General features: G+C 47.6%; 2 protein-coding genes across 2 annotated transcripts in view; one reads left to right on the forward strand and one right to left on the reverse strand.

The window, feature by feature from the left end:
- LOC130118090 (cingulin) overlaps nucleotides 1-14,442 on the reverse strand; it is a 29,333-nt gene extending 14,891 nt beyond the window's left edge. Inside the window, exons 1-11 of the mRNA XM_056286418.1 lie at nucleotides 14,381-14,442; nucleotides 9,054-9,999; nucleotides 8,828-8,925; nucleotides 8,621-8,690; nucleotides 7,612-7,707; nucleotides 5,187-5,308; nucleotides 4,668-4,779; nucleotides 4,147-4,359; nucleotides 3,633-3,781; nucleotides 2,803-2,923; nucleotides 467-679 (exon numbers count right to left, since the gene is read on the reverse strand). Coding sequence (XP_056142393.1) covers nucleotides 467-679; nucleotides 2,803-2,923; nucleotides 3,633-3,781; nucleotides 4,147-4,359; nucleotides 4,668-4,779; nucleotides 5,187-5,308; nucleotides 7,612-7,707; nucleotides 8,621-8,690; nucleotides 8,828-8,925; nucleotides 9,054-9,998 — 2,139 coding nt within the window. The 5' untranslated portion in view covers nucleotide 9,999; nucleotides 14,381-14,442. The remainder of the gene's footprint in view (nucleotides 1-466; nucleotides 680-2,802; nucleotides 2,924-3,632; nucleotides 3,782-4,146; nucleotides 4,360-4,667; nucleotides 4,780-5,186; nucleotides 5,309-7,611; nucleotides 7,708-8,620; nucleotides 8,691-8,827; nucleotides 8,926-9,053; nucleotides 10,000-14,380) is intronic.
- A 3,559-nt stretch (nucleotides 14,443-18,001) lies between these two features.
- she (Src homology 2 domain containing E) overlaps nucleotides 18,002-20,403 on the forward strand; it is an 11,532-nt gene continuing 9,130 nt past the window's right edge. The window contains 4 exon segments of the mRNA XM_056286475.1: nucleotides 18,002-18,730; nucleotides 18,732-18,920; nucleotides 20,057-20,095; nucleotides 20,098-20,185. Coding sequence (XP_056142450.1) covers nucleotides 18,464-18,730; nucleotides 18,732-18,920; nucleotides 20,057-20,095; nucleotides 20,098-20,185 — 583 coding nt within the window. The 5' untranslated portion in view covers nucleotides 18,002-18,463.

A 20,403-nucleotide genomic window follows, 5' to 3' on the forward strand; every position in this document is an offset into this window, starting at 1 on the left:
AATTACCCCACTCTTCTGAGCCGTCCCAGTCTCTGCTCCACCCCCTCTGCCAATCCGAGGAGGGCTGCGGACTACCACATGCCTCCTCCGATACATGTGGCATCGCCAGCCGCTTCTTTTCACCTGACAGTGAGGAGTTTCACCAGGGGGATGTAGTGCGTGGGAGGATCACGCTATTCCCCGCAGTTCCCCCTCCCCCCTGAACAGGTGCCCCGACCAACCAGAGGAGGCGCTAGTGCAGCGACCAGGACACATAGCCACATCAGGCTTCCCACCCGCAGACACGGCCAATTGTGTCTGTAGAGACGCCCGACCGAGCCGGAGGTAACATGGGGATTCGATCCGGCGATCCCCGTGTCGGTGGGCAACAGAATAGACCGCCACGCTACCCGGATGCCCCGCAGTACTGTGTTTTTATTCTAACTCCTCTAATACTTGGGTTGTTTAGTGTTGAGAAGAAGCCAACCGTTTTGTTTTTTTCTTGAGCCTTGGCCGCGTCCTCTTTAGCTCTCTGCAGCTGGTCCTTCAGCCGATTGACCTCATACTTCAGCTCCGCCTCCTGCTCCTGGTGAGCTTTTTTTAAGGCGATGACCTCCATGACCTTCTTATCAAGCTCCGTCCTGTGCTTCTCCACCTCGGACTGCACCTTCTGCAGACTGGTGCGGGAACTTTGGAGCTCCTGAAAAAGAAAAACAAATTAAATAAATTGAAGACAAATTACTTGTGTGTGAAAACTTGTGACAAATGGCTTCACAAAACCTTTCTTACATAACACAAATACTGACAAGTAACACATAATTGAATGTTTTTGTTAGTAATATTACCGATTTGAGTATTAATAAAAATATATGCATTTGATTTGCTTATTTGGATCTCTTTTAGCTCTAATGGGCTGCTCTTTCCAAGAGTCCACAAGTAAATCTCAGGTCAAGTATTAAGAAATACATAATTTCCGTCTCTCCCCACCCAATCAGACGAATCAGGGTTCATAATCAAACCAGGGTGCAACTCCAGCCCCCATTCCCCTTCTTCACTCTAAACTTGAGGTCATATTCAGCCCCGTCACCGCCCATCAGCCCGCTCACATACACACAAATACATGCATGCATTACATGTTTGGGTATGAAATGTGCCTCACATAAAGTTTGACCAACTGACCGACGACTGTCCCCTTTATCTTGATTACTGTGCTTCTCTTCTTCTTCAGATCTTTTAAAGTTTTTAGCACTTTTCATTTACATCGATGGTTCTACAGTGACGGGTAGATCTATTGTAAAGGCCCTGACCTCTGAATTCCTCATTATTCGCTGCTTATCATCTGGAGTTATTTTGGGATTTTGAGCTATTCTGCAGTTTCACTCTGATTACAATTCAGTTGAACACAGTTAATACAGAGAAGGCTCACAGAGAGCCAGCGCTCTTCCAGGAGTGCCCTGTTCACTGGGTTAAACAATGGAAAACAAATACAAAAGTTGAAAAAAAAAGTTGTTAAAGAGCCCATATGATGCTATTTCCCAGTTTAATAATTAAATTTTGTGGTCTATTTACAAACATTTGAATTTTTTTTATGGTCAAAAAGCACCCAGTTATACATGTTATCGTGTTCAGCGTTTTCTGATTAATCGAATGGTGCCAGGGTCGACGCAATCTGACCTCTACTTTTGATGCTACGACCTTCGGAGTGGCCAGGGGTACACTTCCTGTCGGGGATACGGACCTTTGTACGACACCAGCTCCTGCTCTACCAAGCTTTGTTTGAGGCTTCCTGCCTCCGGTCTACCTGGCTGTGTTTGAGGGTGGGCCAAACTAACTGGTAGGCGGGCATTATGAAATTGTGTTACATAGTGATGTAGATAAGTAAAGGAACAAAATGCTGGACGGGGGCGTCCAGGTAGCATAGTGGTCTATTCCATTGTCTACCAATATGGGGATCGCCAGTTCGAATCCCCGTGTTACCTCCTGCTTGGTCTGGCATCCCTACAGACACAATTGGATGTGTCTGCAGGTGGGGAGCTGGATGTGGGTGTGTGTCCTGGTCACGGCACTAGCGCCTCCTCTGGTTGTTCGGAGTGCCTGTTCAGAGGGGAGGGGGAACTGGGGGGAGTAGTGTGATCCTCCCACACGCTATGTCCCCCTGGCGAAACTCCTCACTGTCAGGTGAACAGAAGCAGCTGTCAACTCCACGTGTATCAGAGGAGGCATGTGGTAGTCCGCAGCCCTCCCCGGATCGGCAGAGGGGGTGGAGCGGCGGGCGGAACAGCTCGGAAGAGTACGGTAATTGGCCGGATACAATTAGGGGGGAAAATGTGGGGAAAAAAAGAAAATGCCGGACTACAAACTAGGCATTTCAGGCAGTTCAGGAGCAGCGTTTTCTATTGGGGAGAAGGACTCCTTTTGGCAGTGACATTTTTGGTGCACCTCCTAGTTATATAATACACTAAAAGGAAAGGGAAAAACCCAAAAAGCACAATATGGGCTGTTTAAGAATGACTACAAATACATACAAACACAAAAAGAATAAATATAATGAGAAAATAATTAAAAGTGATCACATAGAGCCGGTGGTAATGCTGCAATATGACATGCAAACCCCCGAGTGTAATGAGATAATCAGGAGGTTTGTTCCTCATATGGCACAAGGTAGCTGAGGGCAGATGTCCCGAAGTCAGATCTTATCTGAGTGATTTCCAGGATGAGAAGTATCCTGAGCATGAGTGCAGTATGATGCATTTTTGGTACTGGTAAGATGAGGAGGTAGATGTTGTAGTCATGCTTTATAATAATGATAATGATTGTGTTCACCTGGTTAAGTGTTTGCACGTGGCTAGGGTCAGGTATCTGCTGTTTCATGGTGCTCACTCTCTCCTGGAGCTCTTTTAGCTCCTCCTCAAACTCCTCTTTCTCCAGACGAGCTTGCAGAAGTCTGACATACACACATACCAACAATTGATCAAAATTATGGCAGGAACCGTTATCAATATTTGATTATATGATCACCCATAGAAGGTCATCTTGGGTTTAGCCACACAGAGATTGAATTAGTAAGAGGAAGAATATCATGTTTTTACTCTAGTTCTTCCATCAACAGTAAAAAAAAAAGAAAGATCAGTTTTCCCTTATTTCCACATTTTCTACAACTACATTTTTGCCTTAAAAACACACAACTACAAGACCATCAACACCAGACCTCAGTGCTATCAGAGGAACCGTCTACTCAGTGTGACAGCAAGTGTTTAGAAACTATAGAAACTGCATACGCACATTGTGCATCAATCAATCCTTGCGTGTAATGGTACTGATTTCAGTGTGGATGGCCTTAAACACTACAGACAGACAGGTCAGTCATTAGCTCTGCTAGACACATCTAAAAGGTATGAACGTCTAAACACAAGGGCAGTGTACACTAGTATTTGTCTCACAGTGGCTCAGGGGTGCTGGACGGCTCTCTGACAAGAGAGGTGGCGAGAGTGACCAGGGCAGGATGGAAGAGAGGATATAGACACATGTTATTATGGTGACGACACGCAAAAAGTAGGACGATGCCAAGAGGGAGACGGTGCAAACCCCGATAAGAACAAAGCGAGCAAAAGTGAACAGATTACATAAACAGTGGGATCCATGTGCAGACTCACTCTTGTTTAGTGGTTCGTAGTTCATCTCTGGTGGTGTGAAACTGCTCCATCCAGTGGCTGCTCTCATCTCTGCAGTCTTCTAGCTGCTGTTGCAGGGAACGAACTGTGGTGTTCACACGAAGTCGTTCCGCCTCAATACCTGCCTGGGACTAATATTTAAGAGCAACAAATAAGGAGGTGCAGTTTTTATCCCTGCCATTACTTAGTTGTGGTACGTCACCCACACACGCGGAAAACCATTCGTTATGAAATTGCTTCAAAGGAGTTCATGGGAGAGGCACTAGTAAATGGTGTGGTCATAGCACTAATTTTCTAAATTTGAAGCATCCAAACCCAGATGCAACTCTCATAAATACTCACAAAAACTTCAATGGGGTTCGGCTATCACAGAAATCTAACTTGTGACTGACAGCTCACTTTGCCATCAATTAAAATCCCTCAACTTCACTTGGAAAATAAGATTAAGTACAAAACGAAGTGTGTGTGTGTGTGCTTGACCACGTGTGTGTGTTACCTGAGACACCTGCTCCATGCTGCTCCTAAGTCTCTCCATGTCAGCACTGTACTGCTCACGGAGGGCCTCGATCTCCTTGTCATGCGTGGCCACCTCCTCCTTCAACGCTCCCTTCAGGGCGGTCAGCTCCCTCTCTCTTTGCCTCAGCGTCTCCTCCAGCTTCTGTTTCAGCTGGCACACCTGAGACAGCTCCGTCTGACACACCATCAAGTCCTACGGACACGAGAGGAGGCAGCACCTTACCACCTTGTTCAACTTCAATGTGTAGTGCTGAAAACTACTGCGGTCTAAAAGGGGCTTCAGTCTGTGTTTTAGCATTGTCACCATTATGCTTACAAAAACTTTCCAGAAAGAAATGCTGCAGGTTAACCTGTTTCCTTACTTTGCAGCTGGTAACTGCTATTTTCTTTTTCTAAGCTTTTCACAGAGAAAATTCTGGATTCCTACCGTGAGCTTTGTGTGCACATCCGAGAGTTTATGTACGTTTAGCGGGTTTTTCTCAATCAGGATGTGTGCTGTACCTTCTTGTTGCTGCTGCTCTCTCTCAGTTCATCCTGAAACTCAGCCATCTGGTCCTCCATATCTCTGACCCGGGCCTCTGCGTTCTCCCGGTCCATACGCAGCTGAGTCAGCCTGGGAGGGCAGAGAGGACATGAGCCAATATTTTGGTGTTTCCATTTAGTTTTTCTCATTTGTGCCTTCAAACTTGCACAAAATAGCTTGATGGAAATGCACCGACAGACACGGCAGGGTGATGCTCAACAAACAATTGTGTCACAATACTACAATCACAGTGTTTCATTACGGTGGGTTCAGTAATAGCTGGCTTTGGAGAGTTGAATATTTACTAACTCGCATGATCTTGTGAATATTTGATTGGCTGAGAAATAGGTTTTGTCATTTGTCCCTCTCAAGCCTTATCATCAAGACTTGTGCACTGGGTAAGATTTTACTGCATGACCCCTGCCCCCCCCCGCTTATTTCCCACATGTGCTTGAGCATGTACATGTGTGTGTGCGTGCGTGTTCTAGAGTCCTCACTCAAACTGTGTCTGGTGTAGTTCCTTCTTCTTCCTCTCGAGCATCTCTTGCAGCTGCAAGTTCTCATCCAAACACGACTCCAGCTCATCTTTCAGAGCCAGATTGGACTTCCCAACAGAGCCCTGCACATGACCAAATATGAATGAAAATCATTACAAAAAAATTGGGTTGTGGTGGTGTAAAGAACATGCTTTCAGGTAATGTCAGAACAAGCTCACACACATACACACACACACACACACACACACACACACACACATCTACTACTTTCGGCTGCTCCCGTTACGGCCCGCCACAGAGGATCATCGGTTTCCATCTCTTCTTGTCCTCTGCATCTTCCTCTGTCACACCAGCCACCTGCATGTCCTCCCTCACCACATCCATAAACCTCCTCTTTGGCTTTCCTCTTTTCTTCTTCTCTGGCAGCTCCATATTCAGCATCCTTCTCCCAATATACCCAGCATCTCTCCTCCACATATGTCCAAACCATCTCAATCTTGTCTCTCTTGCCTTGTCTCCAAACCATCCAACCTGAGCTGTCCCTCTAATATACTCATTCCTAATCCTGACCTTCTTCGTCACTCCCAGTGAAAATCTTAGCATCTTCAACTTTGCCACCTCCAGCTCTACCTCCTGTCTTCTCATCAGTGCCACTGTCTCCAAACGACATAACATGGCTGGTCTCACAACCATCTTGTAAACCTTCCCTTTAACTTTTGCTGGTACCCTTCTGTCACAAATCACTCCTGACACTCTTCTCCCCCATTCCACCCTGCCTGCACTCTCTTCTTCACCTCTCTTCTGCACTCCACGTTACTTTGGACAGTTGACCCCAAGTATTTAAACTCATCCACCTTCATCACCTCTACTCCTTGCATCCTCATCATTCCACTGTCCTCCCTCTCATTCACGCATATGTATTCCGTCTTGCTCCTACTGACTTTCATTCCTCTTCTCCCCAGTGCATACCTCCACCTCTCAAGGCTCTCCTAAACCTGCACCCTACTCTCACTACAGATCACAGTGTCATCCACGAACATAATAGTCAATGGAGACTCCTGATTTTATATATATATATATATATATATATATATATATATATATATATATATATATATATAGTATATAAAAATAAGGATGTAACATCTTTAAGCCATTATATTTGGGCATTGGCAGACAGAAACATTAATTATTCAACCATCTGGAAAATCCTCTCAAAGAACAAAGCATATTCAAAAATGTGCAATCTATGTCTAACTGAAAAATATTTGATCATTTGCAAACCAGAAATGTCCACATTGAATAACAGGAATGAACTGGCCAGCAGTTGCAGACATAGATGTAAGCACCTATTTTGTAATTATAAATAAATCATGCCAATAGACAAATACCCCCCCCCCCCACTGGACCGTTAGCAATCACGTGTTTTTGAACTTTTTAATGTAGGCACCTCTCCCTTTCTCATTGGGCATTGTGCACGTGATGTGCATGACGAGGCAGTAAATGGTATGTTTTCCCTCGTAACTTTATTGACAGCTGATGATTGTTTATGGCATGAAACAGGCTTGTACTGTCTCATAAAGAATTTACTTGACTCACTGGATTTATATATATATATAGGGATTAAGTTCTTAAAGGGTATTATTTGGGGTTAGGACAAGCCTACCCAACTCCCTTAAATCGACATATAATGAGTCATTATTAAAGTTAGATTAGTCCTTGCGTGTGCATATGGGTGCTTTGAAAAACATCTGACCAGGCCAGAGGTCTTGAGGGGTTAATCTGAGGATTAATCTAAGGCCCACTTGATCAGATTACAACATAATGACCATTATGTTGCAGTTAGAAGGAGAACACTCAGATGACTGTCATAGCTACAATGTACAAAACAGTTTTTTTCTTCAGTTGATAGCTGCTCCTATTCTCAACGGACTCAGCTGATGTGTGTGTATCTGTGCGTGTGTGCGTGTGTGTGTGCACATGTGTGTGTGCACGTGTGTGTGTGTGTGTGGTATTGGAACAAGTCTGTGTAATAAGATCTTGCTCTAGAATGTCCACCTCCTTTTGAGGCAGCCAGTTCCATTCAGTCATTTGGTCAGCTTTGTCCAGGCTGTGGCAGTGCACCACCCAAGGCCTCAGAAAGGTCTCGCACTCAAAATGATTTCCTACCTCCTCTCCTCTCTTACAGTCTGTGCCAATTAATGAAAAATAATGTCGATCCCTACCGTCCCTAATTTTGACAAATATTTGCCATCAAAAGGTATTTAAAGGTGCCCAGAAGCTTTCAACAACACATTATTAGGTTTGAATCAGTAGTATTCTGATGTTCTCTGGTCCTGAACTACTGTCACATCGACCAGTGTAAAAAAACAAAAACATTTCCTGTCCTCAACTAACCCTTCTCTCATCTTTATGGTCTACTCACCCTCCTCTCCTCCTGCAGGGCAATCTGTAGGTCGGACACCTTTTTCTCCAGCTCCCTTTTCTCTCTCAACCACTCCTCCCTGGAGTCCTGTCTGGGCTGATGAGGGAGAGAGGAGAGAGAGAAGAGACATGAGCAGTTTAAACAATACATTTTTTTATTTATAGAGTACTTTTCAAGGTACTCAAAGACACTTTATATAAACTGAAATGAACACAAAAGCAACACACAGAAAATATATAACACACAACATTAATCGCACATTAAAAGCAATTCTGAAAAGATGAGTTTTGATTAACAATTTGAACGTGGACAGATCGGTGCAGTCCCTGAGGAGGGGGTTCCGAGCTGGGGGGGGGGCAGCTATGCAGAAGGCTCGGTCACCATAGATCCGGTGCTCGGTCATATGTGGTGGAGACAGGAGGTTGGCATCAGAGGAGCGAAGGCTACGGGGAAGGAGTATGGTAGCGGAGCAGGTCGGCAAGGTGGGACGGAGCCTGGTTATTGGAGGAGGAGGAGACGGACTTTGAATTGGATCCAATGTGGGACAGGGAGCCAGTGGAGGTTCTGGAGGACAGGGGTGACGTGGTCAAGGGAGCGGGTGAGCAGGTGAGCAGCAGAGTTATGGATGTACTAGAGTTTGTTTAGGAGTTTGGACGATGAGCCGCAGAGAATGCTGTTGGGGTAGTCAATTCTGGATGTGATGAAGGCATGGATCAAATTTTCGGCAGCAATGAAGGAGAGTGATGGGCGGAGACGTGCAATATTTTTTAGGTGGAAAAAGGTAGTTCTGGTGATGGTGTTCAAAGGACAGGTTGCTTTCGAAAAATGACTGCGAGGTTGTGAATGTGTGGGGAGGGGGACAGAGTAGAGTTATCGATGGGGAGGCAGAAGCTGTGAGTGGTTTTGCCAAGGGATTTGGAAACCCAAAACCACGCCACTGATGGATGGCATCTATTCCCTTCAAGATAGGTGATTTAAAAAAAGAAAGAGAAAGATAAAAAAGACAAACCTGCAGGCTCTGCGTGTTCTGAAAGATGACACGGACTTTGTGCTTGATGGCGGCATCACTCTCACTCGTGCTGTGGGAAGGTGAAAACAAAAACAAACTTTAAACAGGTCAATTAAGGTGACAAATTGGAGGCCGGCATAAAACCCCCTAGGGGATCAAACTAGTGCAGAGCATCTCAGTAATTTGGAATAAGATGGAGGTCCGTACCCTTCCCTCAGGATGCTGTATATGGTCTGCATGACCTGCTCCTCTTTACTGCTCACCTCTGAATTTTGACCCTGGTCCAGCAAAAGGTCAGGGGTCACCTTTAGAAAGAGAGCATAGTGAGTCCTGCTCTTGCTGTGTTTCAATGCCCTGCCCTTTATTCTCTGAAAACAAATTTTAATACCCCATCCAATGAAAAAAAACAAACAAAAAAACCCCATTATCTTACACGTGTTTCTTTCTGATTGGCAGACGCTGTCTCCACAGCAACGTATTTCCCTGGGGAAGCCCTCTGATTGGTCGAGAGGCCCGTAACCTTAGTGACAGAGCGCTGGCTTCGGCCCAAGCTACTGTGGGTAGAGGAAGGTGGCGAGGAGCAGGGGTTGGGAGTAAGGAAAGGGGACACATCTCGGGGATCCTCTGGTGTTGGATAGCGCCCCCTTTGTTGGGTTCCATCATCATTACCGTCAAACCTGCTTATCGGTCTGTTGACAGGTTTCTGTCTGTAAGTGGAATGGATCTCTTCGGTTTGGAGGGGGGGAGGAGGGTCTGGGAATGACTGACTGCCCCGCATCCTCCCAGGTAGCGACCCGTTCAGCCCTGCTTGATATGACCTATCCCTGGTGTTCCTTTCCCCATCCACCTCTTGTACACCCATGCCGCGAGCTTGCTCTCTCTCCGCCACTAGTCCTATCCTTCCATCCAGGTTACCATAGCTACCAGACCTCCCATCCCCTGGCGGCCTACGCAGCTGGAACTCCTCACCCCCAGCGCTTGCAGCCTCCCCATCCTCCCTATCCAGCAGTGAGCCGTGCGACTGGGCCCTGCGCAGTGGCCCTGCCTGTCCTCCTCCCACAGCCATATCTCTAACCTGTCCTCCTGAGTCGGTGCTCTCTCTCCTCCGGGGAAGGCTGCTGTAGCTAGGGGGGTAGTGGGTCCTGAGCTGGACCCCATATGAGTCGCCCTTCCCCCCTCCATCCTTAAGAAACACATAGGGCTGGCCAGCGATACCCTGCACCCTAACTGCCACCCCGTACTTGGAGGAGGTGTTTTGGGTCTTGGTCCTGGGCTGGGACACCGGATTTCCTCCCCCTGCGTCATGGAGGTCGTTGATGAAGCGGATCTGGACACCACAGTCCACTGGGGTCCTCTGACCCGAGGAGGGGGTGCTCATGCTGCAAGCAAAGGAAAGTGAGTGAGAAGAAGAGGGAGAAAAAAACCCAAATATGTGTTTGCTTAAGTGAACGGCAGTCGTAAGTTTCCACTGAGCTTTACTCCCGAATGTGAGACACTGGAAAAACTCGATCACATCAGGTGAACTGTTGATTAAAATTGCTCCTCCAACCTCGACAAGAGAACCTAAACATTTAAAGTGTCATAAGACCCTTACCTGTCTACACTGCCTTGCTTTGAAGAAACTCAGAAACCCAGCTTTGTGAACAGTCCCACTCTGTTTCTAGCTCCTGGCCATTTGTGTGGACTTTGCCCTCAGTGCAACGGAGTCAGTACACATTAGTCATTAACCTGAAAACACACACCCAGGTCTCACTTTCCCCTTGAACGGACAGACCTCACCTAACTTTCTCAACTTGTCATTCTTGCTGTGAAGTGAACCAGGCTATTAACCATACCTTGCACTACATCTTGTCCAACCGCTTTCGGTACATTTTATTTTTCTTTCATCCGAAAGTACCTCCTGTTGTTTTAATACAGACAACTATTACCTACCGGAGAAACTACTTAGCGAGACTTAACTAGCTGTAACCCTCCGATTCTTCCAATCTAAGGGTGTTTTTGCACCTAGTTTTTCGGAGAATTTCATTCGAACCCTTGACCATCTCCTCCCTAGATTTGGTTTGTTTGGTCATACATGATCACAACAATCACACTTGGGTGCGACCAAAACAATTAGGCCCGTTCCACCGACAGAAGTGGTCTTGGTACACTTCCAAGCAAACTCTGGAATGGTTCCTTTGAAGTGGGAATGCGGTTGGTCCTAATTCACAGCATTGCTACGCATTAGCCCATGGGATCACCTGGCCGTGAATTGGTACGGTATGTCTCAGCAGTTGTTCTTAAGAGCGCACCTTCTCGCCCCTGCCGGACCAAAATGAAGCCGCACAACAATGTTTGCAGCTTCCTTGATTCACGCTGAAATTGCTCCTACGTGAACCTCAGGGATCCCATTCTATGATCCCCTTTAAACCAGAGGATCATAGAACCACTGTGATCCACTGATCCGGCAAGTGCCGATGCTCCATTTTCTACCTTCAGTTTATCAAACAGGGAATATGTAGCTAACATATGCAACGAAACTGTCTGTTTTGATCTGAGGGGTCAAATTCCAGCAGAAAGGTTGTGAACCAGGGAATAGCCTGCTCGCATATGAGGACCTTTGCCGAGAAATTCTGGTTCACTTTGAAATACTGCTGTGTGCATTAAAACTGAATCCACGAGTAACCGCAACAACACAATAAATTAACCCCCGATACGCAACAAATCAAGCAAACACAAATACAGCTTCGGAAACGCCCCACCGTGTCTCTACCACCTCCCTTCTCCTGGCCTGTCTTGACTCACAAGTCCCGCCTTGTTTCTGTATCTCTACTCGAACCCCAATGAGTCATTTTAAAACTATTTTTCCAGTCTGTTCAACTTGTCATCCCAATGAGAGTCAGGCTATGAGGTAAGACATGGCCATCCTTTTTCTTTTCTTTTTTTTGGACCCCCCCCCCTTTTTTTTCTCCCCAGTTGTACTTGGCCAATTAACCCCACTCTTCCGAGCCATCCCGGTCACTGCTCCACCCCCTCTGCTGATCTGGGGAGGGCTGCAGACTACCACATGTCTCCTCCCATACATGTGGAGTCGCCAGCCGCTTCTTTTCACCTGACAGTGAGGAGTTTCACCAGGGGGACGTAGCACGTGGGAGGATCACGCTATTCGCCCCAGTTCCTGCTCCCCCCCGAACAGGCACCCCGACCGACCAGAAGCGGCGCTAGTGCAGCGACCAGCACACATACCCATATCTCCACCCGCAGACACAGCTCATTGTGTCTGTAGGGATGCCTGATCAAGCCGGAGGCAACATGGGGATTCGAACCAGCGATCCCCGTGTTGGTAGGCAACGGAATAGACCGCCACACCACCTGGACGCCCTGACATGGCCATCCTTTTTCTTTTATAAATCAGCGTGTACATGGCAATGTTTCTTGAGCAATCCTCGTGGTGCTTGGCAGTCTATCTCTGATCTTGGATGGAGCTGCTGAACGTCACGGGGTTGCCTCTCATCACTGGTCATTACACTGCACGGTTCACAAAGCCCACTTATGATCCATTAGCATTCAACTGCAACATCACCCTCTGCCCTCTCCACTCAACACCCCTCCCTCACCTACACTCTCGAAGGTGAGAGAGAGAGAGAGAGAAAAGAAAGGTAGAGTAAAAAAAATCCCCCAAAAAACAAATAACCAGGCTTCTCTTCCTTTATTCAGTACGGCATGTCATAAAAAGCAAGTTATGCCCCCACGCACAGCGACTCAGCTTGCACTGTAATGCTCAAATAGACACACACACACACACACACACACACACACACACACACACACACACACACACACACACAGAGGGTGAAATATTTCCACAGACGCTGAGACACTGGAAGCGGTCAGATGCGGCCTACATCAAGCCTATCTACTGACACAGCATGGGAGAGGCTTTATGAGTGGGAGTGTTTAACGACAACACATGTCGGACTCGGAAGGAGGGCACGATGAGCTACAACTAACCACGTGAGTCAAGACGCACAACCTAAACAATGACAGTGCACTGACTCAAGCCGGAAATGAACGCAAACCCCCGACCAATTGTTCCTGCAAAGGACTATTTTTGCGCAAGAGCAGGTGCAGCTGGGATGGCCGACGATAAAGTGAGATGTCACTAATGACAACTGAGGATATATGTATGTTTTTTAGTTTGTGTGCGTGTGCGAGTCTCCAGCACATTCATGCGACCCTTAGTCGATTTGCCGCCCTATGGGTGCCCTTGAGGAAGCACCCTGTCACAACGCATCTGTGCAGCTGTGCATGAAGCCTGCGGGCCACTCTCTTCAGACCCAGGTCAAGAGAAAACATCACGCAGCCAAGGAGGCGCTGCGGACATGTCGTGTGAGGACAAGCGCAAAACTAGAACGGTGGTTTTATCATTTCCAACCTGAAACAAAAGGCATCTTATGTTGTGTGAGCTTTTTAGCCAATCCAGGATAAGCCATGTGTGAGCTGGCTGGCCTTTAGAAAATTGATTGTCTCAGCAGGAGACATGGAGAGCTGAGCAGGGAGTAAAAGATACTAAGAACAGGAGGGTGGGACACCGGTCAAGCCACCGTTCCAACAACATTTCATGCTTTCTAGCTCTCGATTCATCTATTAACACATCTCTCTGAGAGTTTAAACCCTTCCTCTCGATTTCTGTGTCTCTGTGCCTGTGAGGACGTGAGAGGTTTCAGCTCCTGACAGGGCAGGGTTGAGGGGGGAACTCATCCTATTGTCCAAAAGATGTGGGGCAGAAAATGAGGGCAGAAATTCTGAGAACGCCAAAACTTTGCCCCCAGCCATTCTTTACCTCCCATCCATATGCTGTCTGTCTCACTACATAAAGCCTGTCTGTTTCATTTATAAAGTTGCTGTTGTCCCCGAGCATCCTTCTTCTGCCAAGCCTCTCTGTACCGCTTTCCATGCCCAAGGTCAGTTCTCTCCCTTATCTCCCATCGTTCTCCAAAACAATCATCCTCCCTCGATACTGAAACTGGTATATTAAACAGGTTCTTGTCTTATCAGTTTGGCTGTGCCTTAAGGGGGAACAATCACAACTTTCAACAGATGTTATATGTTGTGGAGATAAAACTCCGTTAGCAACCAAAACACTGAGCGGTCACCCGTGTCTCTGAAACGCTGCCAAAATTGTGCAGAAAAGTGTCCACCAGTGATGTCACTGGAGAAAACTGCAAATATGAAAAACTTCAGCCCTTACTTCCTGGTAAGGGCTGAATAGTTTCCCTTTAAGAACTTGCACAGCACCGGTGAAGCTGGAGTTTTGGGAATTTCCTCTGTTGTCTGTCCCATTATGCTGATAGGCCATGATTACTGGCCCCGTGTCTCTGTCTGGCCTTATATCGAATCTTCCCACAGTAAAGTGAATTTAGCTCACCTCACTCTTTGGGTACGAGGTGGAATGGAAAACGTAATTAGGAGGTTACAGAAGGCGGCGGAGTGATGAAACAACAGTGCTGTGTAGACTCACATGAGCAGCGTCCGCGGCTTGGCGAGTCAGAAGCACGGCTCCTGTGATCTCCGGGTTAGTTCAAAACTAATAGTGAAACATGAAAGAGATGCAAGCCTACCAGAATTTTAACTTTTGTATTATTCTGACCGTTGCTCTCAGCCTCTAAAGATCAATAAACATCTATGCCCAAAAGACACAACGCTGAAAACTGTGCAAAGTAGAAGTTAATGTGGTCTATTTCTAGCCTCGGTGGTTTGGATCTGAGCAAACTGACTTACCGAGTTGTTTGTAAGCGATAGCCGCAGCCATTCCCTTCTCTGCCCTTTCTGAATGGACTGCGGTTCTTTCCTCAGAGCATTCTACCTCTCCATTACATTCCTGACCTAAACCAGGTCATTTCCCTCTCTCCAGCAGTCAATCTCTCGTTCAGGACTTGCCACGGCTCCTCTTTCACGCTCAAACAAACAGCCATTTACTTCTCTCTGCAACGCCAGTGGAGCTCATTGGCATAACAAAGAGGAACTTCAGTGTTACCAAACAGTACACAAATGGCAAAAGATTAGGAGCACATAAACGCACCCTTCCTTTCTCCCACATTCCACATACTCGTTGCCCCCAGCACGCACGCACACACACACACACACACACTGTTTTGTGTACTTTAACTGGTCGCATGTGCAGACTGACCCAGTCTTCTCTGCCCACCGGCCAAACCTTTTCTTATGCCAATTCCATTTGGTGTACAAAAGCAGAGAGAGAGAGAGAGAAATAAAGAAAATGGCCCTAAACCTCAACAGCGTTGGCAGACTTAGCAAATTATTTCTGAGTCCATAACGAAAATGTCCTCCCTGAAAAAAAACAAAAAAAACGGGTAACACTTTAGTATGGGGAACATAAAAAAAACTTAATTACTAGTGAATTAGTAATGATCAAGATGTCACTTTAGTATGGGGAACATATTCTAAGTAACAAAAACTTAATTTACAGTAATTTAACACTATGAACACTTGTAGTTTTGTGTGTTGTTATGTAAGAACAGACCATATTCATTAAGTGTTAGTAAGGGAGGATAACTCTTGTTGTGGTACCACCACCTTATAATGTCCATACTAAGCAAAGCATATTGAGATGGTACTACTAATAAGCAATACTTCTGAGGTTATAGAGCGGAAACTCATAGTTAATGGCTTACTGGTTGTACAATAAGGCCATGCAGAATAAGGCATTAATGAGTACGTAATAATGACCAATTAAGCAAAGCATATTGAGATGATACTACTAATAAGCAATACTTCTGAGGTTATAGAGGGAAAACTCATAGTTAATGGCTTACTGGTTGTACAATAAGGCCATGCAGAATAAGGCATTGAGTACGTAATAATGACCAATTAAGCAAAGCATATTGAGATGGTGCTACTAATAAGCAATACTTCTGAGGTTATAGAGGGGAAACTCATAGTTAATGGCTTACTGGTTGTCCAATAAGGCCATGCAGAATAAGGCATTAATGAGTACGTAATAATGACCAATTAAGCAAAGCATATTGAGATGGTGCTACTAATAAGCAATACTTCTGAGGTTATAGAGGGGAAACTCATAGTTAATGGCTTACTGGTTGTACAATAAGGCCATGCAGAATAAGGCATTAATGAGTACGTAATAATGACCAATTAAGAGCCAATGTTGTTAATGTGCATGCTAATAAGCACCTAATTAATGGTGACTACATTCCCCATACTAAAGTGTTGCCAAAAAAAAACTATTATCTGGGGGGGGGGGCAGGATTCTTCAGTCCCTGCGTCATCAGCTCCAACTAACTAACCTGGGCGCCACCTGCGCAGCGATCAAGACCCGCAAGCAGGCGGCTCTTCCAGCGGAGGGACGCATGTGTGGGTGCGCGCACCTGCTCCGTACCGATTCAAAACCCGCGTATGAACCGGAAGTCGTACCCCCCCTCCTTAGTAAGCTAACCAGGACCCCCACCACTAACGTTGACTTGTTAGCTAGCTAGCCGGCTAAAATATGCCGGCGGACCCGTACCCCGCAACTTTACAAATAACCGGGGAGCCAAAGTTAAAGTGCCATAAAAGTTGAACGTTTTCCAGAAGAAACTGTATAAAAAGGGGCAAACGAAATGAAGTCCTGACCCCCCGGGGGGGGGGGGGAGCAGCCCTGACAGGTCGGCTAAACCGTCTGGTTTATGTCTGATGTCCGAGACGCAACCTACCTCTCCTTTTCGGGGGTGCAACAAAGACCTCTTTCGGTTCCCTCGGCCGCTCTTACCGAGCCGACGTGCCGGACAGCCCAGACACGGGACGTACACCGACCGGAACCCGCCGCGCGGAGGACCGGGAACAACTCACCCGCAACTTTTAAACGCTTAGGAGCGTTCATTGCGCGACTTTACCGCAACCTGTTACCTTTTGTCGCCGACGCACCCTGACCCCCGCCCCACTCCCGCCGAGGGGGGGCGGGGCGGGGCGTCCGCGATTGGCTCCCGGCGTCGCCGTAGGCGGGACATTGGATAGCGCCCGCGTCGTTAATTGGTCGAGCTGCAACGCCGATCGCCAATGAAGCGAAAGCGGCTTTTCGTGGGGCCGACAACGTTTATGAAGGATGGATTATTCTATTGGCTTTTTTTTTTCGCCCCCCCGACAAAATGTACAAATTTGGTTCCGACAATTAGAATATAATCTGGCCGTATTATATTTTAATCTAATTTAATTTTTATCATTTTATTACGGGTGGAAATCAATCCCTCCTCCATCTCTCTCTAGGAGGCTGAGGGACAGTTTGTATTTTATTAAGGTGGAGAAAATAAGATGTGTCACGAAGGGTTCAACAGCCAGACTTCATGCAACATGGGGTCCTCTCTTTAAAACTGTTAAGGAACTGCGGTCACTTGACAGCCCATAAACTTGGGGTGATCTTGTTGACATGTATGTAACTATTTTTTCACCATCATATTGTTTTCTGAATAATCTATAATTTCGTATTATAATATTGTTTATTTGTCTTGCGTATACAAACTTTGTTTTTTTTTCTAATTGGCTAGGCGGCCAGGCTATATGCTTGCTGTTTTTTTGTCTTTTTCTCTTATTTTTTTTTGTTCTATGTTGAATTTTGGTTGCTGTTTTTTTTTCCCCTATGTAAATATAAACAATGACTTCATGTATGTATATGCAATATTTTGATTGTAATATTTCAGGAAGAAAAGTTGTGACATTTTTTTTTTTCAATTCAACCAGTTCCTCTGATCTGTCAGTAGATGGCGCCAGAAACCACAGCCCCGCAGTCCCAAATCCTAGGCCTTGGCTGCGTACGCTCACTCGTCTTGCAAATGTGTCCCAGTCAGACTGACTGGAAGCGGTTCCTCGGTGCCGCAGCTAAAGGGACAGTCTTTCTTAATTCACCTGGAAGTACAACCTGAAGACCCCTAATTAATCCCCATGTTCTGGTCACTAATTAGCAGTGGATGTATTGTTCATAGTGACCCAAGCCACCTTTGCATTTCATAGCGATGCAGTTGTAATACTTACCTAAAAACACCCCATACGTGTTACCCTTATCTCACTTATTACTAATATTAACTCATATTAACACCCTTTGTGGGGTAGTAGTTTGCCATTTCAAACGGGTCATTTGGACCCAGACAGAACCACACGAGTTAAAAGCGATGCGCTCAAAAGTGCGCTTCTTCCTGGCTTATAAGGGTACCCCCCCCCCAAAAAAGAGGATCCAGCGTTGGATCCTATCAAGCCAGATTACTGTTAAACCAGCCACTCGGGGGGGTTTAAGGGACTCTTTGGAAGAGATCCCGACGTGATGTGAAGCCGATCGACCCGCCCTGCTCACACGGCCCCTCCCCGAGGTCCGGAGACCCCACCACCCCCCACCACCCCACCCGGAGCGCAGAACTTCACTCTCCATCGCAGCGTTCGCCCGGTTAGCAGACTCCGCGCCGCGCCTCACACTCCGGGAATGGGATCTCCAGCGAGCTCGAAGAAAAACTTCCAGTTCTTTCGGGTGTACGCTCTGCAAAGGCTGCTCTTCAAACTGCAGGGATAGTTCCCCCCGCAGGTGGGGGGGGGGGAAATAGGGGGGGGGCACAGTCCAATGAGGTCTGAGACACGTTAGAACCCTGCTCAAGTCTTTTTTTCCGGGCTTCGGGAAATCAGTTGAAGCTAATTACGAGAGCGAGCCGGGTCAGGGGTTTTGCAGCCGGCTGATGGGGATTTGTGCCACGAGCTGAAGCCAACGCGACGCGAGCGCGGCTCAGCGGTGCGCGCGAGTCCAGGTTTGAACCACCGCGCGCTATTTGGCTGCCGGGGCTTGGGTTTAAAAAAAAAAAAAAATCTGCCATGGCAAAGTGGTTCCGAGATTTCCCCGGCAGCCTGAAGAACGGCGCCGAACGGGTCCGCTCGGCCTCCGAGTCCGGCCCGCAAACCCGGCCGAAACCCGCGTGCTCACGTGACAGCCTGAAGGGGCACGCGCGTAAGGACGGCGCCGGGGGGGTGGGCGCCTTGTTGACGGGCAGGACTCGGAAAAACTCCGCCGTCGAACTGGGTCGGAACAGCACCGGGTCGTGCGGCACGGTCTGGGAGAGTCTCACGCACGGGAAAAGTCGCAAAAAGCTCCAAGCTGGAGACGGGCCCGTCGGATGAGAACCGTCAACCCAGGACCTCGAGCTTGGCGCAAGGGTACATCAGCAGGATGATCAAGCTGGAGAAGCACGACAAGGCCCCGAAAGTCAACGGGACGGGTGGACAGAAGGTCCCCGGGGACGAGAAAGGAAAGCCTGACATCAAAACCACAACGGTGAGTAGGGGGGGCCCTGAAACTGGCTGGACGGCACCATGTGGAGTCCTCCGGGTTACTGTGCTGACTCCCATGCTTGCATGCATCCTCTTCTTCCTCTGTCGCCATCATCAGCTCAACACCTGCCTTCGTGCTGTTGAACATAATTTGGGGTTTTCGGTCATTTAGGCAAGGGGCTGTATGTGGTATCGGGAGTCAAACCCGAACCAGGATGCAGCCTTTCTGGCAAATTGTAAGCTAACCTTTTGATTTCTGTTGCAATGATATTGAGCTCGAGCTTATTCTCCACGGGGCTCCTCGGTTTACCCTTTTCTTGGTTGTTTCTCTCCTTTTGCAATAAAGTGCCTCCCCCCTTCTGTCCCCCGCCCTCTCAGCACAACACAATACAGTTGCAATGCATTGAGCGAGACCCGACAGGCGCGCACGACGAGCCGGGCCCTTCGCAGGAGTATTTCCTCATCACTTGTCATTCAGCCATGGACACCCATGCCACTTTGTTTTTCTATGCTTATGAGGACCCTCACCCAGACAGCAGACACATTTGGGCCCAATCTGGGGCACTTTTGGTACTTATGGCACAGATACGGCACTGGCAAGTGTTGTGTGGGCCAGACGTGGCCCAAATGTCATAAGCCGGGCCTGACTGTGGTTACAGCAAGTGTTGTGTGGGCCAGACGTGGCCCAAATGTGGCCCAAGTGTGGCTGAGTTGAGGCAGCCACACTCGCCCCGAGTCAACGCCGTCATTCGAGGCCGACTGCGGGCCGTAAGATCGCTGCAGATGTGGGCCATATTTGGGCCAAAGATTCTTTGCTGTCTGGGCATTAACTACGTTCACCCCTAACCCTAACTTTGACCGCCGCTGAACTACATGCCTTACCTTAACTCTCACCTGAACCTAATCCTAATTCTAAACTTAACCTTAAACCCAAACCCTAACCCTAAAGTAGTTGCTAGAGGCGAGGGACCGGCCAAAATGTCCTCGCTTTGCAAACTTGGCCTCGCTCTTAGAAAATCAAGCTGGTCCTCACAAATATAGCTGAATAAGAACACACACACACACATGCTGGTCCCTCTGCTCTCGTCTTGCAGGCGACGCTCAGCTGTGACCTCTGACAGGTCTTTTGCCTCCCCGCAGCTCATTATCCTGGAGGACTACGCAGACCCCTTCGACGCCGAGAGAAAACGAAGAAACAGAGAGAAGCCGAGCGAGCGGGGGTGAACGACGGGTACATGGAGCCCTACGACGCCCAGGTCATCATCACAGGTAAGGCCGCCGGGGCCGCCGCCGGGGCCGCCGCCGGGCGCCGCCACGCTTTAGTTCTACATTTCTAAGCAGGGCCTCGACACAAACGTCAAGCTGCTCCCCGTCCCGACAGAGTTCGCTCAGGATCTCCGCTCGAGCCCTTGCTGAAGGGCCGTGCGAGGGTTTTGAAAGCTGACGGGTCATTTGATTGAGATATTTGACAAGTCCGCCATTAAGTG

Source organism: Lampris incognitus, chromosome 9 (genome assembly GCF_029633865.1).
Source record: "Lampris incognitus isolate fLamInc1 chromosome 9, fLamInc1.hap2, whole genome shotgun sequence".
In the NCBI taxonomy this organism is placed as follows: Eukaryota; Metazoa; Chordata; class Actinopteri; order Lampriformes; family Lampridae; genus Lampris; species Lampris incognitus.